The sequence below is a fragment of the Hippocampus guttulatus genome, chromosome 6, assembly GCF_054856545.1.
Source record: "Hippocampus guttulatus isolate MCC_2025c chromosome 6, RoL_Hgut_1.0, whole genome shotgun sequence".
Lineage (NCBI taxonomy): Eukaryota > Metazoa > Chordata > Actinopteri > Syngnathiformes > Syngnathidae > Hippocampus > Hippocampus guttulatus.
In genome coordinates, this window is record NC_141266.1 from 7,292,361 (window position 1) to 7,312,889 (window position 20,529).

Below are 20,529 nucleotides of genomic sequence, written 5' to 3' on the forward strand. Positions count from 1 at the left end.
AAACTGCAAAAACAGGTAGGTGGTCACTTATGACTGTTATTATGGGATTATATCTGTCCTTGAGTGTGTATTGGGAGGGTGGTAACAATTTATTTCTCCCTCCACTTCAATTCAACGTCCCTCGAAAGAGAGAGAGAGAGGGGTAAGCGCTATCGCAGCTAGGAACTGAAGGCACTCATAAGAATTGGCTTTGCGGACAGGAATAGCGGCATCTAGCAGCCTATGAATGGAATGTTGGCAGTCCTTCAGATTGGTCACTCTTGGTCTTAATCTACCACTTTGCAATCCGTTGTTTTGCACAAATGAACAATTTAATTAATCTTTGTCAGCCCAGTGGTCGACTGGTTAGCGCGTCGGCCTCACAGTGCAGATGTGCAGAGTTCGGTTCCGGCTCCAGCATCCCTGTGTGGTGTTTGCATGTTCGCCCCGTGCCTGCGTGGGTTTTCTCCGGGTACTCCGGTTTCCTCCCACATTCCAAAAACAACCACCATAGGTTAATGGAACACTCTAAATTGTCCCAAGGTGTGAGTGTGAGCATGGATGGTTGTTTGTCTGTGTGTGCCCTGCGATTGGCTGGCAACCAGTTCACGGTGTACCCCACTTACTCCCCGAAGACAGCTGGGATAGGCTCCAGCACCCCCCGCGACAATTGTGAGGATAAGCAGATCGGAAAATGGATAGATGGATTAATCTTGTGCCAAATTACGTATTCAGGTTTTAATATTTGTAAAGCACCTCCTTAAATTGTGCTGCATGTGCTGGGATTGAAATAGAATGCATGTAAACAATTCGAGAAATCAACAGAATGATGAGTTTGAGTTACAAAGGCCTGAGATGTTGATGTTGCAGTGTTTTGACCGGACATTTGTTGTCATGAATAGCACAGCAACAATGTACTGTATGTGCTATTCCCAAAATCATGCAATCTGGGGCAAACTGTTGTGCAGATCATTTGCAGTTTGCAATGCTGTATATGAATACATCAGTTGCAAACTCTGCAAGCTTTTCCCATGACCTTTCTCATTGCATGCGATTGCATCACTTTTGAAATGACCACCAAAGTCGCCTTGGTATTAGTCCACTTCGTGACATCAAATGATCACGTTTTGCCTGTTTAGATTACAGTTTACCTTGGCCGACTCCTGCCTATTACTGTCCAACAAATGCCTGCCAGGAAATGACTTGTCAGCCTCATATAAATAATGTTCTGGGTTGGTTCTTGACCTCGCAATGGAAAGGTGGCTGCTTCTCACTCCATGATTTGCTTATTTTAGAGCCACTGTGCAATTATATATTCAAAGTGCATGGGAAGTAAAAGGATGCCTTCTCAAATGAGGCTTGAAAGCAGCTGCAAAGATTTTGGGATTAAAACTTCCAGACTCTAAAGACAAAAATTGATCATAGGCAGTCTAAGCAGAAATATATCGCTTTGAGAGATGTTAGGTTGCTGCCTGGTCAAATATGTATGAACATAAAACATGTATAGAAAGCATTAAATTGAACAAATGATGAGGGTGAGGCTTGTGCTTGTTCACATCATGCTTCACAGCAGCACCAGCCCTCACCACAAACTCAAAGAAAAATTGGGCAAGTTGTGTGGGATGGCTGGACTCCAAAACATTTTATTTATTTTAGTATTTAGTAATCCATTAAATAATGAATTAAATAATGAATGGATCATTAAAAATACACCTCCTGGTAGTTTCATGTCTCTTTTATCCTCTTCATTGTGTGTTTTTCAGGCACTATTGCAAGATCCACTGTACATTGGGCTCAGGCACAAGAGGGTGCGAGGCCAGGCATATGATGACCTGCTGGATGAATTTATGAAGGCTGTGACAGACAGGTCTGTTCGGTTTCAATTCGTCATTTGCCCACTTCCTCTTTACAGTCTGCCGCTGTGACTTTCAGACATGCAGCTCTCTTAAGCCATTTGGAGCCAACTATACAGTATATGCATGCAGTATGTGATGCAGACAGACCCATTTTGTGGGATTCAGCTGTCTGGAAAACTATTTACCAGTGCATGATTGGACTTTTATGAGTGGAATTTGGGGTCCAATGCTATTCAAAACCGTGCGTAATAACCGACTTTGTTCATGATGACCAGACCTTATTGAAAAATGATCAGAGAGCCACTAAAACCACCAGAGCTATAGATTACATTCATAGCTATGAAAATGGGTCAAAGCGCTGAGTTGTCCTTGATGACAGTTTTGTGTACATTTGATGTATTTGGGTGCCGTTACAGATTTACTGTATACGTATATCGCAATAGGCTACGCCAGAAGCATCGCCGTGGCCACTGATGTGCTTTTGCTTGGCTACTCCTTGTCCGAACTTAAGAAAGAACAGAAATAGGTTTGGCAATAAGAAGCCGCAGCTCTAATAACTGGGTAGCTTTTCAACTACAGGGAGCAGAAGTGCTTTCCCCAAAAAGGAGCCACATGGGTGGAAAAATGAATAATTACAGGCTCTGGGATTGAGTGAATGATTATAGCTCTGTGGACTTGTAAGTAATATACATGTTTATTTTTCTGACAAAGACAACAAGCATGAACCCAATTACTCTATATTATAGCCACAGCAAATACCGATACAGACAACTTCAGATAGGATGCATTTTGAAAGTAAAGATAACTTTCAGTTGAAATACTATATATATATATATACACACACACACACACATCTGACTATCTGATTTATCTGACAGTTTGGCAACAGAAAATAGTCTGGATTGATGAAAACGGATGCATCGTCATTTTCGTGCTGGGGCAATGGTGAATTTCCGCACCCCATTGCGCCTCTTCCAATTTGGTGACAAAAGTTGACTAAATTTTATACGGCCTAAAAGGAGGTCTATTGTGCTGCACAGATGATGTAATGTGATTTTGGTGTACTTGATTGAGGTGCAAGCAGACAAATTTGGTGGGTGTCATTCTCAATTATGACACCAGCAAGGGACAATCCCTCTGAATGCCTATAGAAATCAATTCTTTGAACGAATTCTAATCATTTTCATCTTTAAAATATTTTTATAGCACCCCGTCACTGTTTTTCACACACGTTACGCAGGTACAAGGCAGTCTCCAGTTGCATGCACGCTAGATGACATTATCCCCAAGGTGAGATCTTGCAGTGTATCTGCCAATAGCATGCACAGGCTCCAGCGAGTCTGGTTCTGTTCTCGCCATGTCAAACACAGCATACTCTGGTGTACTACGCTCTGTCACTGACTGCCCTGATTTTAATGCAGATGGGAGATGCCCCACAATTGGACTAGAAAAGGCCATCCCACAACGGCGCACGACAGTACAAATGCCCATTTACGCCCAATTCTATCTGTTCAAAGTCTAGCAAAATAACAAAACAAACAAACAAAAAAACTGCACCCTTACACATAGTTAGATCACTTTGCGCTAGCACTATGTCTCCTTGGCTTCCCCCTGTAAGAGTTGAACGAAGTGGCTGGGGAGAAAGCAGTCTGGACTTCCCTGCTAAGTTGTTGCCCCCTACCCGACCGACCCCATATAGGCAGGAATTGGCTGGATGGAAGGATGGACGGATGGATTCTACACGTAAATATGTCAATATTACTACAGCAGAGCATTTTGGCTCAGGTTTCAGTATTTTGTGAGATTTTGAATGTCAAAGTTTCTGTTGAAGATAAAATAACCTTTATTTGTCTCACAATGAAGAAATACCCAATTTGCAGCAGCAAAGTTATGAAAGGGAGAAGTAGAAGAACAAAAAGTATATAAATAAATATAAATAGTAAAATATACTGTAGATATAAGCATACTAAAAATGGATGAGTGGGGTGAGTCCAGGTTTTCAGGCCCGTCTATTCAACAGCCTGACAGCAGTCGGCAGGAACGAGTGGCGGTACCTCTCCTTCTTGTAGCGCGGGTGTATCAGTCTGTGGCTGAAGGAGCTGCCCAGTGCTGTCAGGCTGGCCTGGAGTGGGTGGGAGGGTCTGTCAATCATAGTTTTTAGCTTTTTTTTTTTAGCTTGTGAGTCAATGTTACATGAATATAATGTGAAAGCAGAAATATGCCCTTATCCTGGATATTAATTTTTATATTTTGCTCAGCTACTGTCACAATTAAAGGAGTTGTGGCTGTATGTCACATCTTTAAGGAGGTTCTGGCCGAAATGAATTCCCCTTGTAATAGATAGTGTGAGGGCTTTCCCACCAGGCTCGCTGACAGATGCTCATAATCTTGACAAAGACCTGAACACACAGACAAAACAGCCTGGCTGCCAAATCGATTTGAGTTATGGGATTTTTTTCTTCTTTCATAGCAGCCAAAAAATCCGGCTGGACAAAGTCAAATTGCACCATCAGTGATGCTCACAAACATGAGGATATAGTGTTTGAGGTTTTGGGCTCGAGTCAACCATCTTGACAATCAGGATGTCATGATTCCCATTCTGCATTTGTTGCCCATTATGTCATCACTCTTCCCTCTTATCAGGGACTGATCAAGCCATCACCACCTGTCGAAATATTCATCAGGTCAGGTCTCACATCCAAGATGCATTTCATGTATCTGAGGAGGAATGGCGTGATTACTAGAGCAAAAAAAACACAGTTACATTTATCTAAGCTCACCTCCAAACAACCCCCAACTTCTATACTACAATATAACAGTATACAGTCAATCTTTATCAATATAAAAAACTTGAACTAAAGTAGATTGCACTCACCAGAGATGTTGGTTCAAATGCAGTAGAGCTCCTTTCTTTGTTCCCTTGTGGTCTGTGTCAGCAATAGCTGTGCCGCTCATACATACTAGCAAATGTGCTGTGTTTTGGTTGGTAATAAATGTGAGTCAATGACTCATACCACCGTAATCCATTGTAGACACTGTAATATACAAAAGTGTTATTGTACCCAAAACCCAGCGTTACACGAAACACCCCAACCTTTGTGTGTACGAATGCTAGCTTCCAGACCTGACTGTCCACTATGTCCTTGCCGTGCTACCGTGCTACCATGAAAGGCATCTTTGCATCCCAGTACTGTAATTATTTTGGGTGACATGTGCCCTAATTCTGTTGCTAACAACAGTTCGGCATGACACCGCATAAGCCATCGTGCTTTGGTTTACATCAGTGTTTCCCAACCTTTTTTCAGCCAAGACACATATTTCATTATACCTTTGGAGGACACGGCCTGAATGTGCACATACTCTATTCCACGGAAATTGATCATGAGTTTGAATGAGACCTGGATTCAGTCGGGCTCCAGGCCGCGGGCCACCATTTGAAGATACCGGTATACAAAATGCGTTTGATAAATGGAAATCAGATGTTTTACTGAAAGTCGTTAAAATAACAATGGGATAAAATGAACAACACAGATGTCCTCCACACACTCACGTGCGCACACACACACACACACACACCACACACACACCAACACACGTACACACACGTACACACAGCTTTCAAGACACAAACACTCCCTTCATTTTCACTGGCTAAACACCAACACCGAGAAAGTTCTAAACTGGGAAGATATTCTGCTTTCTCTTCAAACCCGCAACCTCACCAGTAGTTAGATGGTTAGAGGATTTTGGTCCAGATTTTTATTTCACGTTTCTATGTCTATCATTCTGATATTTTTGTTGAAGTGACTAAGCTTCCCTACCCTGTCATTTATCCCCAAAAAAGATTACCCTTACGTTTGACAAATGGAAAGTAGAAATGGTTTGTCTTAACTGAATCAGGAGAAGTGAGGCAACATCCTCTTCCTCTGTAGATGACCCTTTAGTCTTGGTTCGTGTGAACTTTAGTGACCTTACCAGTAGGAGGCTCCACCTGCAAAAGGTCAGTGCCCTGTCGTTGCTTTTCTCCATTTACAAAAAGGCCCAACAAAGTAAAAGGTTGATCGCACCCTTCTTTGTCCCATTTTTCTTTGTCTTTTTGCAGACACGCTGTGCTTTGAGAGCTGCTCTCTGCTTGATCGAAAACACATTTTCTCCACGACACGACTGCTGTGTTGGCAGCCAGGCTCATAGTCCCAGAATTAAGAAGCAAATTCTTGCAATTGCCACAGAAGGAGAAACACTGACTTTCTTCCGGACATTTGCCTTTAATAAAAAGCTAATACAAAATAGCATTAAAAAAAAAAGACTAGAGCAAGCGTTTAGTGAGTGAGCTGTGGGAGCAGTTTGCCACTGTTTGCATGACCTCTACCAATTTCCTCTGTTGTTCACTCACAGAAACATGAGCTCTGCTGTTTTTTATAGTTTTCAAACACCTCTGTCCTTTTGTGCCCTTGTCTTTTTCCGCTGAATTTCAGAGGAATCAAAACGACTCCCAAATTCGGTTATTTTGGAGGTTAATCTTTTCCGAAACATGTACTGTACAGCGGAGATCCCTGTTCAAATGCCAAGATTTTGTGATATAAAATAAAAAATGATACCAACATAAATACCTTCAAAACCTTTTACACACCCACGCCTCAGCTGTGCAATAGGTTGTGTGAGGTAAAATACATGAAGCACAAAAGCAGCAATAATAGGAATGACTCACTCCGTCTATATTTGACTGCCTGGGATAGTCCTGTCTGATATCATCATAACAGATGCAGACAGGCAAAAACTGAAACGGGAACTGCCACAAACGGAGCCTGCACATATTACGAGTACCAAAGAAGGATATATCCGTCATACAAAACAAACAAAAAAAAACCAAATCAAAGAAAGAAAGTAGAAAACATCTTTCTAAAGACCTCTTGTTGCCCAATAAAGTGCCTGGTGTAAAATACACAAAGCACAAATGCAGGAATGACTCACTCTGTCTGCATTTTGTTGCCTGGGATCTCTTGTCTGATATTGTCATCACAGGCTTCAGTGAAAAAAGAAAATAATTGTTGCTGCAAAGTTCACATTTATAGATATGTATGGGTGGCCTGGTGGTTGACTGATTAGCGCGTCGGTCTCACAGTGCAGGGGTGCAGGGTTCGATTCCAGCTACGGCCTTCCTGTGTGGAGTTTGCATGTTCTACCCGTGCCTGCGTGGGTTTTTTCCGGGTACTCCGATTTCCTCCCACATTCCAAAAACATGCATCGCAGGGTAATGGACCACTCTAAATTGTCCCTTGTGTGAGTGTGAACACGAATGGTTTTCCGTCTATGTGTGGCCTGCAATTGGCTGGCAACCATTTCAGGGGGTGTATTCCGCCGACTGCTCAAAGACAGATGGGATAGGCTCCCTTGTGACGATCAGAAAATGGATGGATGGATGAATGGAGAGATATACAGTTCCAAAAATTAGAATATATAATGACAAAATTGAAACTTGTGCAATGCATACATTCATTCCACACAGACTGATGCATTTCAAGTGTTTATAAATTTTAATTGATATCATTATATCTGAAAACTAATTTTTTAAAAAACAATCCACTAACTCTGAAAATAAGAATAATACATTAGACTATACAAAGAAAGGAGTTTTAGGAATGTTGGCCAACCGAAAAGTATAAACATGAAAAGTACAGGTATGTACATGTACAGCATGCAATACTTGGGGCTCCTTTTGCCTGAATTATTGCAGCAATGCAACGTGGTATGGAGTCGATCAGTGTGTGGCACTGGTCAGGTGTTATGAGACCCCAGCTTGCTCTGAGAGTGGCCTTCAGCTCTTTTGCATTGCTGGGTCTGGCGTATCGCATCTTAATCTTCATAATACCACACCGATTTTCTATGGGGTTACAGTCAAGATGATTTGCTGGCCAGTCAAGAACAGGAATACCATGGTCCTTACACCAGGTACTGATCGCTTTGGTACTGTGAGCAGGTGCCAAGTCCTGTTGGAAAATTAAATCTGCATCTCCATAAAATGGTCTGCAGCAGGAAGCATGAAGCGCTCTAAAATTTCATGGTAGACGGCTGCGTTGACCTTGGACTTGAGGAAACACAAAGGATCAACACCAACAGATGACATGGCACCCAAAACTATGACTGACTGTGGACATTTGACACTGAACCTCAAGCACTGTGGATTGTGTGACACTCCTCGCTTCCTCCGAACTTTGGGACCCTGCTTTCCAAAGGAAATGAAAAATCTGCTTTCATCAGAGAACATGATTTTGCTCCACTCAGCAGCAGTTCAGTCTTTTTTTTTTTTTTGTCTTTCGTCCAGGCTTCTGGCGCTGCTGTTGTTCAAGAGTGGAGTGGCTTACAATACAATACAATACATGCTGATTTATATAGCGCTTTCACAACAGCGTGACACAAGGAATGCGACAGCTGAAACCCATATCTCGCATACGGTTTTCACAAGGTTAGAATTTTCTGAGATAGTGAATTTGGGATTTTTATTACTTTTCAGATATAATCATCTAAATTAAAATTAATTAACACTTCAAATGTATCAGTCTGTGCAGAATGAATGTGTGCATTACACACATTTCACTTTTTGAATAATATTACAAAAATAAATCAACATTTTCATGATATTTTGATGAGCACCCGTGTGTGTGTGTGTGTGTGTGTATAGGTGTGTGTTTGCACACACACACACACACACACGTGCATGGGTGGTCCAGTGGTTAGCGCGTCGACCTCACAGTGCAGGGGTCATGGGTTCAATCCCGGCTCCGGCCTTCCTGTGTGGAGTTTGCATGATCTCCCCGGGCCTGTGTGGGTTTTCTCTGGGTACTCCGGTTTCCTCCCACATTCCAAAAACATTCATCATGGCAGGCTGATTGAACACTCAAAGTTGTCCCAAGGTGTGAGTGTGAGCGCGAATGGTTGTTTGTCTCTGTGTGCCCTGCGATTGGCTGGCAACCGGCTCAGGGTGTCCCCTGCCTGTCCCCCTGTCTACTGCCCGAAGACGGCTGGGATAGGCTCCATCACCCACCCCCCCCACGACCCTTGTGAGGATAAAGCGGAACGGAAAATGAATAAATGAATGAATATACAGTATATGCATGTGTTTGTGTACTGGGTGTACTTGTCTAAGAGCAGGTATGTGTAAAATTTAAAGATTAATTGTCAGACAGATCTATTAAAGACCTGGTTGACAAAGTAACAATTAATATCAAATTAAAATCTTACTGCAACAAAGACCAACAGCATTGCTATGATATTTTAGCATACCCAGCAAGGTGCATGTGCACTCTGTGCCACAAAGTCAGATGGAATAGGCTCCATCTGCCCCATGTAACCCTCTGATCAGTAGAAAACAAATTAATGAATCATGTCATACGTATTGGCAAACTAAAATAGACATGCAGTCATGCTATGTTCTTGCCGTTGTTACTGTGGAAACCTGGGCAGAAAATGAGACGGGGTGGTCACTTAGGGCCGGCGAGCACTGACCGATGCGGCAGAATTCCACAGCACACTCGCGCAGTGTGCGGTGACCTTCATAGGAACGTGGGGAATTCATCAAATACCACGTTGTAAGACTTTGTCAAATGTACATTTGATTTTTTTCCCCCATACATTTTACTGCACAATAGCTCTGCATTCCTACCAGGTAAATTAATTGTTGGCAATATTACGGTAAAAAAGGTGAAAATGCTTCCAACATAAATAAAACACGTTTTTTTTCAGTGATTAAGTGACCTATAGTAGACTTGCGTGCAAAGTACTATGGTTGCCCACGGATTCTGCCTATCAATGTGTCATGATTCGGTTTGGGACCAACAGGTGGCACTGTAGGGCTCCCCCTGCAGCTGCACACCTGTTGGTCATTAGGTAATTAGTGTATAAAAGGACTCCTGCCCGAACACTCAGTGTCGGGTCATTGTTTTCTCTCATGTCATGTTTGTTTCAGTCATGTTTAGTTCATTGTTATGTTTTCGCTTCAGTCATGTTTCGGTCATGTTTTTGTTATTGAGAGTTTTTAGTTTCTGCCATGGTGTTTGTTTGTTACTTTGGATTCGTTTTGTTTTCATGACTTTGTTTAGGATTTAGTTGTCTGTGGTTTATCAATACACTTCTTTAAATACACCCTGCTCCTCTCTCCTGCCTGCTTTTTGGGGTCCACCACCTTGCTACGTGACACAATGTCCATATACATCCGTTGTCTGATCTCGAAGACGGATGCCTCTTGCAAGTTTTTGGCCACAGGGTGGGGGTGATAGTGTTCGCCCGTTGGTTCGCATGAGTTTGTGTATTCTTGCCTGGGCAAAGATATTTAAATGGCCCTTTAAAGTTACTCATTGATGGGGGCGCGTGAGTGGGGGGGGGTGCCCACCTGGTATGTTCGCTGCCCCTTCAAACCCCCCTTTTTCTACGCCACTGACACAAAGAACGTTTTGATGCTGGAGTTGAGCATCAGGTTGGATTTGAATGCTAAAGACTACAAAAGAACCCTCCCAAACATTTCATTGTTAAGCCATACAATACCCAGTGGCCGCGTCTCTTTAGTTGTATCTGATTGACATTGGATTTGCCTGCAGCAGGCAAATGACAGAATGACACCGTTATGTCAGTCGTTCTTTGCTTTCCCCCTCTTCCACCAGGCGTTGAATCTTGAAGAGTGCAAACATTCTGTAAATTCCTTAACAGAAGGGCCATCTGGTGAAAGGTGAAAGGCATGCCAACTTCCTCAAACAAAATATCGCTTCAACAGCTAATTTCAAGGCTCATAATGCTGAGCTTATTTTTGTTGGATAACGTTTTTACGAGCTATTCTTGACGCTTGATTGGTTGTCTGAGGAGCAACCTGTTGAGCACAGCTGGGTGCCTTTTTTTTTTATTGACTTTTTGTCTTCTTTTTCTTGTGCATCTTTGACCTCTCTGTTGAAACTCATCATCAGGGAAACAAGTGTCATCTTGTAATTCAAAACAGTGTCCATTAGTTTTGCGGCTTTATTCCTTGTAATGCATTAAAGAATTTTGTTTGGACTTAATTTGCTCTCATTTCAAGGATGGTATGTTTTACATTTGTTCTGGACGTGCACAAAATTGAGCTCCTATGTATTTAGAACTCAAAACTGTGGTACAGACTGCCCTCCGCAGGACTGCATTCAAGCAGCACTTGCGGCGTGTGGATTTTTTTACCCACTTTGTTTTGTCAACCAAAATAATCTTATCTCCACAACGTTCTTAAATGCATCCTTCCTGTTTGCAGGTATGGAATGGACTGCCTGATTCAGTTTGAAGATTTTGCAAACGTTAACGCTTTCCGGTTGCTCAGCAAGTACAGAAACATGTATTGCACGTTCAACGATGACATCCAAGGTAGCTGGACACACAAAAACTGCTTACCTTTTGCCTCTGAATCTTTTTTTTTAAGTGTATAGAACTTATCTTAGTACGCTTATTTAGTTGTACAGTATGGTGTTAGGTTCATGCTCTGACATTTCCTCAAATGTGGTGTCATCCACTCATGAAAATAAAGTCACTGGACATTTCAGATACACTTGTACAACTAAACTATTCAATATAAGAGCTTTATAAAATGTCCCCTTCAATCAATTGTGATGCTCTTTTGGTTGCTGTCGAGGGGTATTACTAGGAACCGACTGATACGGTTATAGATATAGGAAATAAAAATACAGATTACTGGTCAATTGAAAAAAATACATACCATCCCTCCCATCCCCACAATGCATTTCAATAGGCGCCGAGTATACGTAGAGTTTCGCTATTTGCAGGCCGACTTGATCACCATGGACGCAATTATAAATATATTGCTCCAAAAATGACTTTTCTTTTCGGTTTCCTGAATGCATTGCGTGGTGTAATACATTTAATTATTGAAGCTACAAGGGCATTAATAATATAATAATCTTTGTCATACGTGAATTTTTGTTCCCAGTAGTGGAATGTGTCAAATGTTACACATTTCTGTGCGATTTATGTTGCACTATGTTTTTGTTTTATTTTTTTTCAACAAACTGTGACTTTAAGTTGCATGTAAAATGGTGACACACGGGTCAATTCCTTGCGCAACTTACATTGCTTGCCTCAGCTTGTAAAAATTAAAATTTGCTTTGTGTTGAATGTCAGGTCCATACATTAGGAACAGATGTCATTGATGATAAAAGGTTTTGGTATCGAGTCTTGTGTGATAGATAATGAGAACAGTGTTAACGTGTGTACAACTGCTGTAAACGGTTAGAGTACATAAAGCCAAAAATAATAATAATAAATTGTTCATCAGCCATTTGGCCAATTATTTTGGCCAATGTTTGAAGGGCCATAATCGGCCAATGTAATCGATTGGGCTCTGAAGTATTGCTTCTCCCCCATTTGTCCAAGGCAATCCTTCTGTTAAACGTTCATTTGACCAACAATTGGAGATTCAGATGTAGGTGTTCTGGGGCATTAGGCAAAAGGAAAAGTTCTTTCAATGGTGCAGATAACTAGTATAGTAACCAGTAACATACAGTGTAACTGCAAATAATATATATGACACATGTACAGTATTTGGTTGGATGGTTTGTAGGTAATGCTGGTTCAAATTGTTGCTGTGTAATTTCCCTCAGGTACTGCTGCAGTCGCGGTAGCTGGACTTCTGGCCGCCCTCCGCATCACCAGGAGCAAAATGAGTGACCACACTGTTGTGTTCCAAGGTGCAGGGGAGGTGGGTTGGTCATGCACAGTGAGACCAGACCATTACTTTTACGACTTTTTCAACTCCCACACACGCCACTTAAAATGATAACGGCAGAAACGAAGGACTGGGATTTTGCAGAATTTGCAAAGTGGGGGAAAAAAAAAGACATTTTGTCTCGCAATTAAGTATGTCCATTTCATTGACTGTTCAAATTGGATTTGTTCTTGAGAAATGAGCCAAATAAGTGTTAGCATTTTTGTTCATCCACACCTTTATGATAATATAAAACTTTATCCTTTCACTGCAAAAGTCTTGCCTCCCTCTCATGTTTATACCAGGCAGCGATGGGGATTGCTGAGCTGATTACAATGGCCATGGAGAAAGATGGGCTTGCAAAGGAAGACGGTTTGAAGAAGATCTGGATGGTTGATTCCAAGGGCCTCATTGTCAAGGTGGCTTTTGCTTTCAAATTCTCCCTTCATAGGTACACCTAATTAACCTCAATACAGTTTGCATTTTCTCCCCCAGGCTTTTTTTCTTCGACCTGCTTCCTCCAAAATCCCTAAAACATGCACATTAGATGAAATAAACATCCATAATTTCTCCTAGAGTTGAATGTGAGTGTGGGAGCATTCATTTGTCAATTGCTCTGCGTTGGACTCACAGCCAGTCCAGTAGGCATACTCGCGCAGTCGGAAGTGATAGGCGGTTGTCACTCATGTGGACAAGCAGTGCAGAAATAGGAGGGCTGGATTTGACAGTTTGATATCCCTCATGCGTGATTAACTTGTGGCGTGTTCCTTCAATTGAAGTTAATTCACAAATAGGTGGCAAAAACATTCAAATTCAGTATAGTTAGATTGGTTTGAAGCACCGAGACAACCATCAAGGTGCAGTAAATAGTTAAAACAGTAGTTATAACATCCATGCGTTGATGACCCAACTTCACTTTGTCCTGTTCTTTGACATTGTCCACATTCCTAAGGGTCGAGATCACCTGACGCATGAGAAGCAGAGGTTTGCTCACGAGCACCCACAGATGAGGACCCTGGAGGATGTGGTTCGGGAACTGAAACCCACTGCCCTCATTGGTAAAACACACTTACTTATTTTTCTTTTTTTTTTAACAGGTGTGCAAGGCTTAAAATAACTTTTTGTTTGTTTGTTTGTTTCTTTGTTATTTTGTTTTTTTGTTTTTGTTTATTGTTTGTATGAGAAGCAATTTTGCTAATCATTGACATCATTAGAGGAGCAATTTAGTAATTTGGAGGAGCATTGGTGGCCCGGTGGTTGAGTGGTTCGATGTGTGGAGTTAGCATGTTATCCCCGTGCCTGAGTGGGTTTTCTCCGGGTACTACGGTTTCCTCCCACATTCCAAAAACATGCATGACAGGCTGATTGAACATTCTAAATTGTCCCTAGGTGTAAGTGTGAGCACGGATGGTTATTTGTCTCCGTGTGCCCTGCGATTGGCTGGCAACCGGTTCAGGGTGTCCCCCACCAACTGCTGGGATAGGTTCCAGCATGCCCCGTGAGGATAAGCGGATCAGAAAATGCATGGATGGATGGATGGAGGAGCATTTATTTTTGTAGGTTCACCCCAGGGACAAACGCGATTTTTAATTAATACATTTCACTTCGTAAGTAACAAGCAATCAATTGGTTTCATTTTTTTAATATAATAAGCCGTTTTTATTTCTTAAATTTACAGGTGGTTGCGTTTACCTTAGGCCACAGATGACAAGCTACAGCCAGTGACATTGCTGAACCAGTGACATTGCAAACCGAATGGCAGACCCAAAGTTTGATTTTGGGCTCACCTCCTGTCGAGCCTTAGTTGTGTACGTATTTACGCAGATAACACCGGAAACATGTGGCACAACGGCTGCCAAGGAAGTAGACTATGGTGTCTTCTTTCAGTGAGTGGAATTTTTGAAAAGCTTATGTATGGGGGTCCTCGGTTATTTGTACTTAAAAGTTGGAACATGCCATCATCTATTTGACTTACCCAACTTAATCCACTGCTTCATGATGTCACTCTAAATTTGCAATTGTAGAAACTTTTCTGGGGGTGTTGGGCAGATTAGATTGACGTGGCAACAAATTGAGGTTGAAATCTGATTAGCCCCCCCCCCCCCCCCCCACAAAAAAAATCTATCATCCCTATCCTCGGACTAGAAGCTGTGCAGCCAAGAGAAATGCTATGAAATGAACAAGAACAGTTTGTGGGGAATGAAATAATAAAATTTCATGCATGCAATGTTAGAATATAACTTGTAAATAGAGGCCGGCGCCTCCAGTAGTGACTTTAACCGCCACGAACACAGTAGTTTAGTCCTAATTGCAGTCGATATTGGCAGGAAAAACACTTCAAGAACGTAAATATAAAAGAATCAAACAAAGAATAGTAGGTATGGCAGTAACTGAATGTGCCAGCTGAAAACACATTTGTACCCTACTGCGCAAACTTGTTTATTGTCTGCCGTGGGGAGCCTCACAATTTGTCGGTACCGTGTTGTTCATCATTGCCTTTCTGTTTCAGGTGTGGCAGCTGTGGCTGGCGCCTTCTCCGAGCAGATTATCAGGGACATGGCGTCTTTCAACAAACACCCCATCATCTTTGCTCTCAGCAACCCGACCAGCAAAGCCGAATGCACTGCGGAGCAATGTTACGCATTCACAGAGGTACTGTGGAAATGTATCCACAGTACGCTTGCATTCATTTTACATTGAAAATGCATATACTGCACTTCAATCGATAACAATATTGACCTTGTGCTGTAGCGGCGGGGCATCTTTGCCAGTGGCAGTCCATTTGACCCTGTCACCTTCGATGACGGGAGGACATTGTACCCTGGTCAAGGAAACAACGCGTACATCTTTCCTGGTGTGGGCCTTGGTGTCACCGCCGGTGCCATTCGTCACATCACTGAAGATGTTTTTCTTACTGCCGCGGAGGTAGCATTGACATTTGGCCCTAGCACACATACATTGAATAGACGCTTCATTCACGTATATACTAAGCACACAGATGGCGCCTCCTCTTATACACTACCTGTCTAAAAAAGAAAAATCCACCCAGATAAAATTGATAGGACCCTTTCATATGGAAATGATTTCCATTTGCAGCAATTTATGGAAACCTAAATCATGTATTTTTATTGATTACCGTATTTTCCACACTAAAAGGTGCACTGGATTATGAGGCACACCTTCAATGAATGGCTTATTTTGTAATTTTTGGCATACATTGGGCTCACTGCATTATAAGATGCAATCTACAATGCATCCACTAGATGGAGCAATGCTGAAGTAAATGCCAACAGAACGATCAGATGTCAGTAAAACGTATTTAATAAAGCAGCGACACAGTTCACTTAACCAACAGCAAGTTATAACATTGACTCATTCATGTTGAACTCTCTTGTTGCTGCTCTATTTCCGTGTTCAACTGCGTAACCAATTGCCTTAAATTTGAACCCTGCGTTGTCAGCATTTCTCGAGCAAGGGGCCATTTTGGGGTCGAAATATTACCGTAATGACCATACACAAGGCGCATCAGATTTTAAGGAGCGCTGTGAGCTTTTAAGAAAATGGAAGACTTTTAGGTGTGCCTTTTAGTGCGGAAAATATGGTATTCATATTTATTCAACAGTCTAAAAATTGCCCTAGTGTCATTTTCAGTTGACCTTCATTCCTATTTATTCACCTTATTGTATTGAGTGCGTGTTCTTCGACATGGCCGCTCGATCCATTATTGCCAGTGTTTTCATAATGGCTGTGCTTTCTTTGTGTACAACTTCTTTTCTTTAAATCTTTTCAAATAATAGCCAGCGTTTTAATAACAATTAGATGACTTCACAGGGTCTTCAAAATAATCAAAATAATGATGAGTAAGAGAATACAAGTATGAGTGTATTGTTTAGCACGTCTGCGCAGACTCAAGATGTCCCTCGAGTCTGGCGTGCAGTTGTTCGCATCAGATTAACTGGAGATCCGGATTTTGGGCATAGCTGTAAATGTGAGCATAAATAGTTGTCGAAACACTTTCTGTAAATGACTGTCACCCAAAGTCAGCTGGGAATGGCTACCAGACAAGGACAGGCGGTAGAGAAAACGGGTTTTAATAATGGTGATAAAAGAATAATAAAGTAATTTAAAAAAATAGACCTCTGTAAACACAAATACCATCTACACTAAGAATGGTAATCAAATAAATACATAAAATAACAGCATGAGACAGTTTTGCAGTATTTTTAATTCTCCCTTACATTTCATGGACAGAGAACCTGCGAATAAAATAAGACCAATTTGTGAACAATTCTTGTGTGACTAGATTGAACTCAGAAACTACAATGTCCAACACCGTTCGATGAACAACAGCTTTAGATTCACATTGAAAAGCAAATTTAACTTCAACATCAATATTCAGATGTTTCTATGCATTCATCCGTCTTCTATACCAATCACTTGTCATCAGTAGAGTTGTGACTTGGTGGACCAAACTGTTGGGCAGCTGCGATAGGGCCCTATAGGATAAGTGGTACATCAAATGGATGGATGTATATATAATATGTCGCTTGGCAGGATTGTCATTGGTTTGAGTCCAAACACGTGTTTATGAGTCTGGTGATCATTTCTGCATTTCCTGTTAAAAAAAAAAAGGCTCTTGCTGACCTCGTGACAGAGAAGGACCTTTTTGAGGGAAGACTGTATCCACCGCTCAGCTCCATCAGGGAGGTCTCCCTTGTGCTGGCAGTCAAGGTAAGAGCTGAGCTCGTGTTCACATTGACATTTTCTTTTGTGCCGGATGTTTATGTATTCTTCCCATATGAAACAAATGTCTTGCAGATACTAGAATATGCCTACAAGCACAACATGGCCGCACTTCACCCAGAGCCCGCTGACAAGGAAGCATACATACGCTCGCTAATTTTCACCACTGACTATGATGATTTTACTGCGGACTCGTACCGCTGGCCAGAGGACAGCATGACAGTCCAGTCGTGCAAACTTTGACATAACAAACTACAGAGGAGTTCAAGTAAACCACCGTCATCCAAACATAAGGACAGAGGACCTGTATCCAATTTATTTTTACTATACTGTACAAGTGTGAATCTTATGGTAGAGACACTGGCATAAAAGCACCGTTGAAATTTTTGATGCTGCTGTACGAAGTTTCCACAATTGTTTGGGCATTGCGCCCCACTAAGACTCTGGTACTTTGAGATTATTTTAGTTTTTAAAAATCTCAAGTAGTAGGACCAGATTTTGTTTCGTAAGAATGTCTTAATTCTGAATCACAGACTTGTCACATTACAGTGTGCAACCACCACTTTTGTGAAATTGTACTGTGATTTGTGAGTACTGTATTTGGATGATGCCATGTACTGTAGTATGTGAAAATGTTTTGAATAAAAAATTGATTTGATTCTTGCTCTTTGTCCAGACTTTACTTTTGTACAATTAGTACAGTACACACACACAAAAAACTGAGTATCGAACTGTGGATTTCAAATGAAAACGAATAAAAACACAGGCAAAAATGGCAATTCAAAAGCATTTTAATCCTGCTTGAAATAACCTGTTGAGTTACACTTTTTGTATCTGTATAATTGATTGCTTATTCACTTAAGCACATAAACGGGGAAGTCAGAAGTTACATTGAACATGCAAGCCTTTTTGGTTCTGTTCATGATAATCTACTGCTCTCTAGGGGTCGAAGTTTGAAGTTGCAATGAAATTCAAAATGCTCCCCGACTGTGCACGACCATTGAAGGTCACGGAAACAGACATTACATATAAATAGAGATATATTTGTATGGGGGGGGTTCGTTTAAATCAACGCTCGACCTGTTGACTCAAAAAGAAGCACATTTTTAAACAATCACTAGGTTTGAAAATGATACAAAATAAAAATGGCAACAGGGTCCAGGTCAGTAAGTAATTTATGGTGATGCGTTGTATTAGTTACATCCTGTTTTGTCAACAAGTATGCTATGCAAAAGTGGTGCTCACATGATCTGTGTTGACAGACAGCCAACAAGGAATTCTAGTTTGTCGGGTTTGAATTCAACTAAATATGATTTGACTTTTTAATGAATCAATCGCCAGTCAGACAGTCAGTACCAGAGGCACTGGCTGGCCCCCTGGCCATTCCAGTATGGAATCAATATGGAGGCAACTGGACCAGTCAGTATTCAGCGTTCAGCGTCCCACCTCAGGCAAGTCTATGTGAGATCAACTTTTGCGTTCTCGCTTTCCTTGCTTGTCCCTCCTTTCAAATAGCCCGAAATGGCCCAGGGCACCGACTGCTCTCACATGTGGATCAATATGTCTCGATGTCAACACCATCCGTTGTACATTAACTGTCTGGAACCATCAGCAGTAAATGGCATATATGACCATCCCTTAAAAAAAAAAAAAAAAAAAAAAGTTGGAATTGCTTTTACCCGGGAAATTTGTACGTGCAGGTTTCCTATCAGGGACAATATAATTACCAATAATTGAAAGTTGCTTTGACAGTTAACTTTATGTAGTGAGCATGCTAAAAGAAGGTACTAATCTTAAATTTGACAAACTGTATACAAAAAGTTCACACCTGTCTCATGGAACTTCTGTTAGATTGGAGATTGAAATGACGGTACATTGAAGATACACGAAATAAGAACTTCCTGTCCTACTCCACTCACATTTGACCTTTTTAGGTAAAAACCTAAACTGTTATGTATCTACGATGAGGTTATCAGCTCCGTTCTTGATGGACAGCATGATGATTAAAAAAAACAGATAACATTGAAGCTATTTTATAGATACACGATGGTATGCTTCAAAAGGATTGTAAAATTTTACCCAAACTACCACTACTTTTATTTGGTGTGTAATGGTAAGTATGTAAGATGAAATAAGTTTCCTGTTATCTGCTTTACACCCTTTATGACGTGTCAAACTAGGTTTTAAAGAGGATAGTTTACTCCATGACTTTACTACAAGTGGACTACACATACAAAATACCAAATTCCATTTCACATTATTTTCCACAAAATGAGTCAACATTCAAACCAAACCCGGTTTTTACAGAATGAGTTAAAAGAATGCATTGCAAAGTCTTTTCGTTTGGTTTTCAAGTTCCAGCAAAGGCTTCTGTAATAGCCAATAAGAAAAACGCCAGACTGTTGACCCAATGTCTCTCTGTCATCACCTTGAAGCGCTTGCTGCCACCTTTCCCGTCACAGACAGCCTGAGCGGCAGCGTCATCTTTTTGACCTTGTTTACACTCTCACATTAAATTGCACCTTGCAAGGACCTTGTGATCAGTGCCAATCAGTAAAGGCCCTGAGGGATTGCCGCCTGTGTCTGTCTGCCCATCCTCCCTGTCGTCTGTCTGACCCTCAGCTCATATTGGCTTTACCACCAACTCTGGCACGGCTTGTCCTGCAGGAGCAAGCAAGCCTTGTCTGTCGTCTCATTGGCTGCTCACGCACACCACAGTGTTTGTTGTCATGGTGCAGTTACTTTCTCATTTAGCTCTTCGTGCACGTTTGTATATGGAAAATACTTCGCTCATTGTAGTCACGACTAATACTTGAAGAGAAGCTGCCAAGTTGTTTAAAGAGTGAACCACCCTTGAGATGTGAAAATATAGTGGACTCTTGATAAATCATACATGATTTAATCATCGTACTATTGAGACCATTTATGTTTAGGTGACATGAGGGGTGGGAATTAGAGCAAAACAAAACAAGGAAGACAACGATAAAATGTGACTTTGAGCTAAATTTAAATGGCACCGCTTCCGGTAGGAACCAGCAGAGGGCGCTCTAATGCACACTTTATTGGTTTGTTACATGAATTCCTGGCATGTCCAGAAATGGTTTAAATTAAAAAGTTCCAACTTATTTTGTAATTTATTTTTCATAAAATAATCTCAATGGAACATATGTAATCAAGCTAAGTCACTCTCGTACTTTGTCCCCGTACAAGCCATGCATATAA

At 41.4% G+C, this 20,529-nt stretch overlaps 1 protein-coding gene across 2 annotated transcripts in view; it reads left to right on the top strand.

The window, feature by feature from the left end:
- Nucleotides 1–17,970, top strand: part of me1 (malic enzyme 1, NADP(+)-dependent, cytosolic) — a 69,971-nt gene extending 52,001 nt beyond the window's left edge. For both annotated transcript variants that reach the window (XM_086114524.1, XM_086114526.1), the window contains exons 6-14: nucleotides 1,743–1,846; nucleotides 11,101–11,210; nucleotides 12,461–12,558; nucleotides 12,870–12,983; nucleotides 13,517–13,622; nucleotides 15,074–15,216; nucleotides 15,316–15,489; nucleotides 17,197–17,295; nucleotides 17,383–17,970. In XM_086114524.1, the coding sequence (XP_085970650.1) occupies nucleotides 1,743–1,846; nucleotides 11,101–11,210; nucleotides 12,461–12,558; nucleotides 12,870–12,983; nucleotides 13,517–13,622; nucleotides 15,074–15,216; nucleotides 15,316–15,489; nucleotides 17,197–17,295; nucleotides 17,383–17,550 (1,116 nt within the window). In that variant the 3' untranslated portion in view covers nucleotides 17,551–17,970. The remainder of the gene's footprint in view (nucleotides 1–1,742; nucleotides 1,847–11,100; nucleotides 11,211–12,460; nucleotides 12,559–12,869; nucleotides 12,984–13,516; nucleotides 13,623–15,073; nucleotides 15,217–15,315; nucleotides 15,490–17,196; nucleotides 17,296–17,382) is intronic.
- The last annotated feature ends 2,559 nt before the right edge of the window (nucleotides 17,971–20,529 follow it).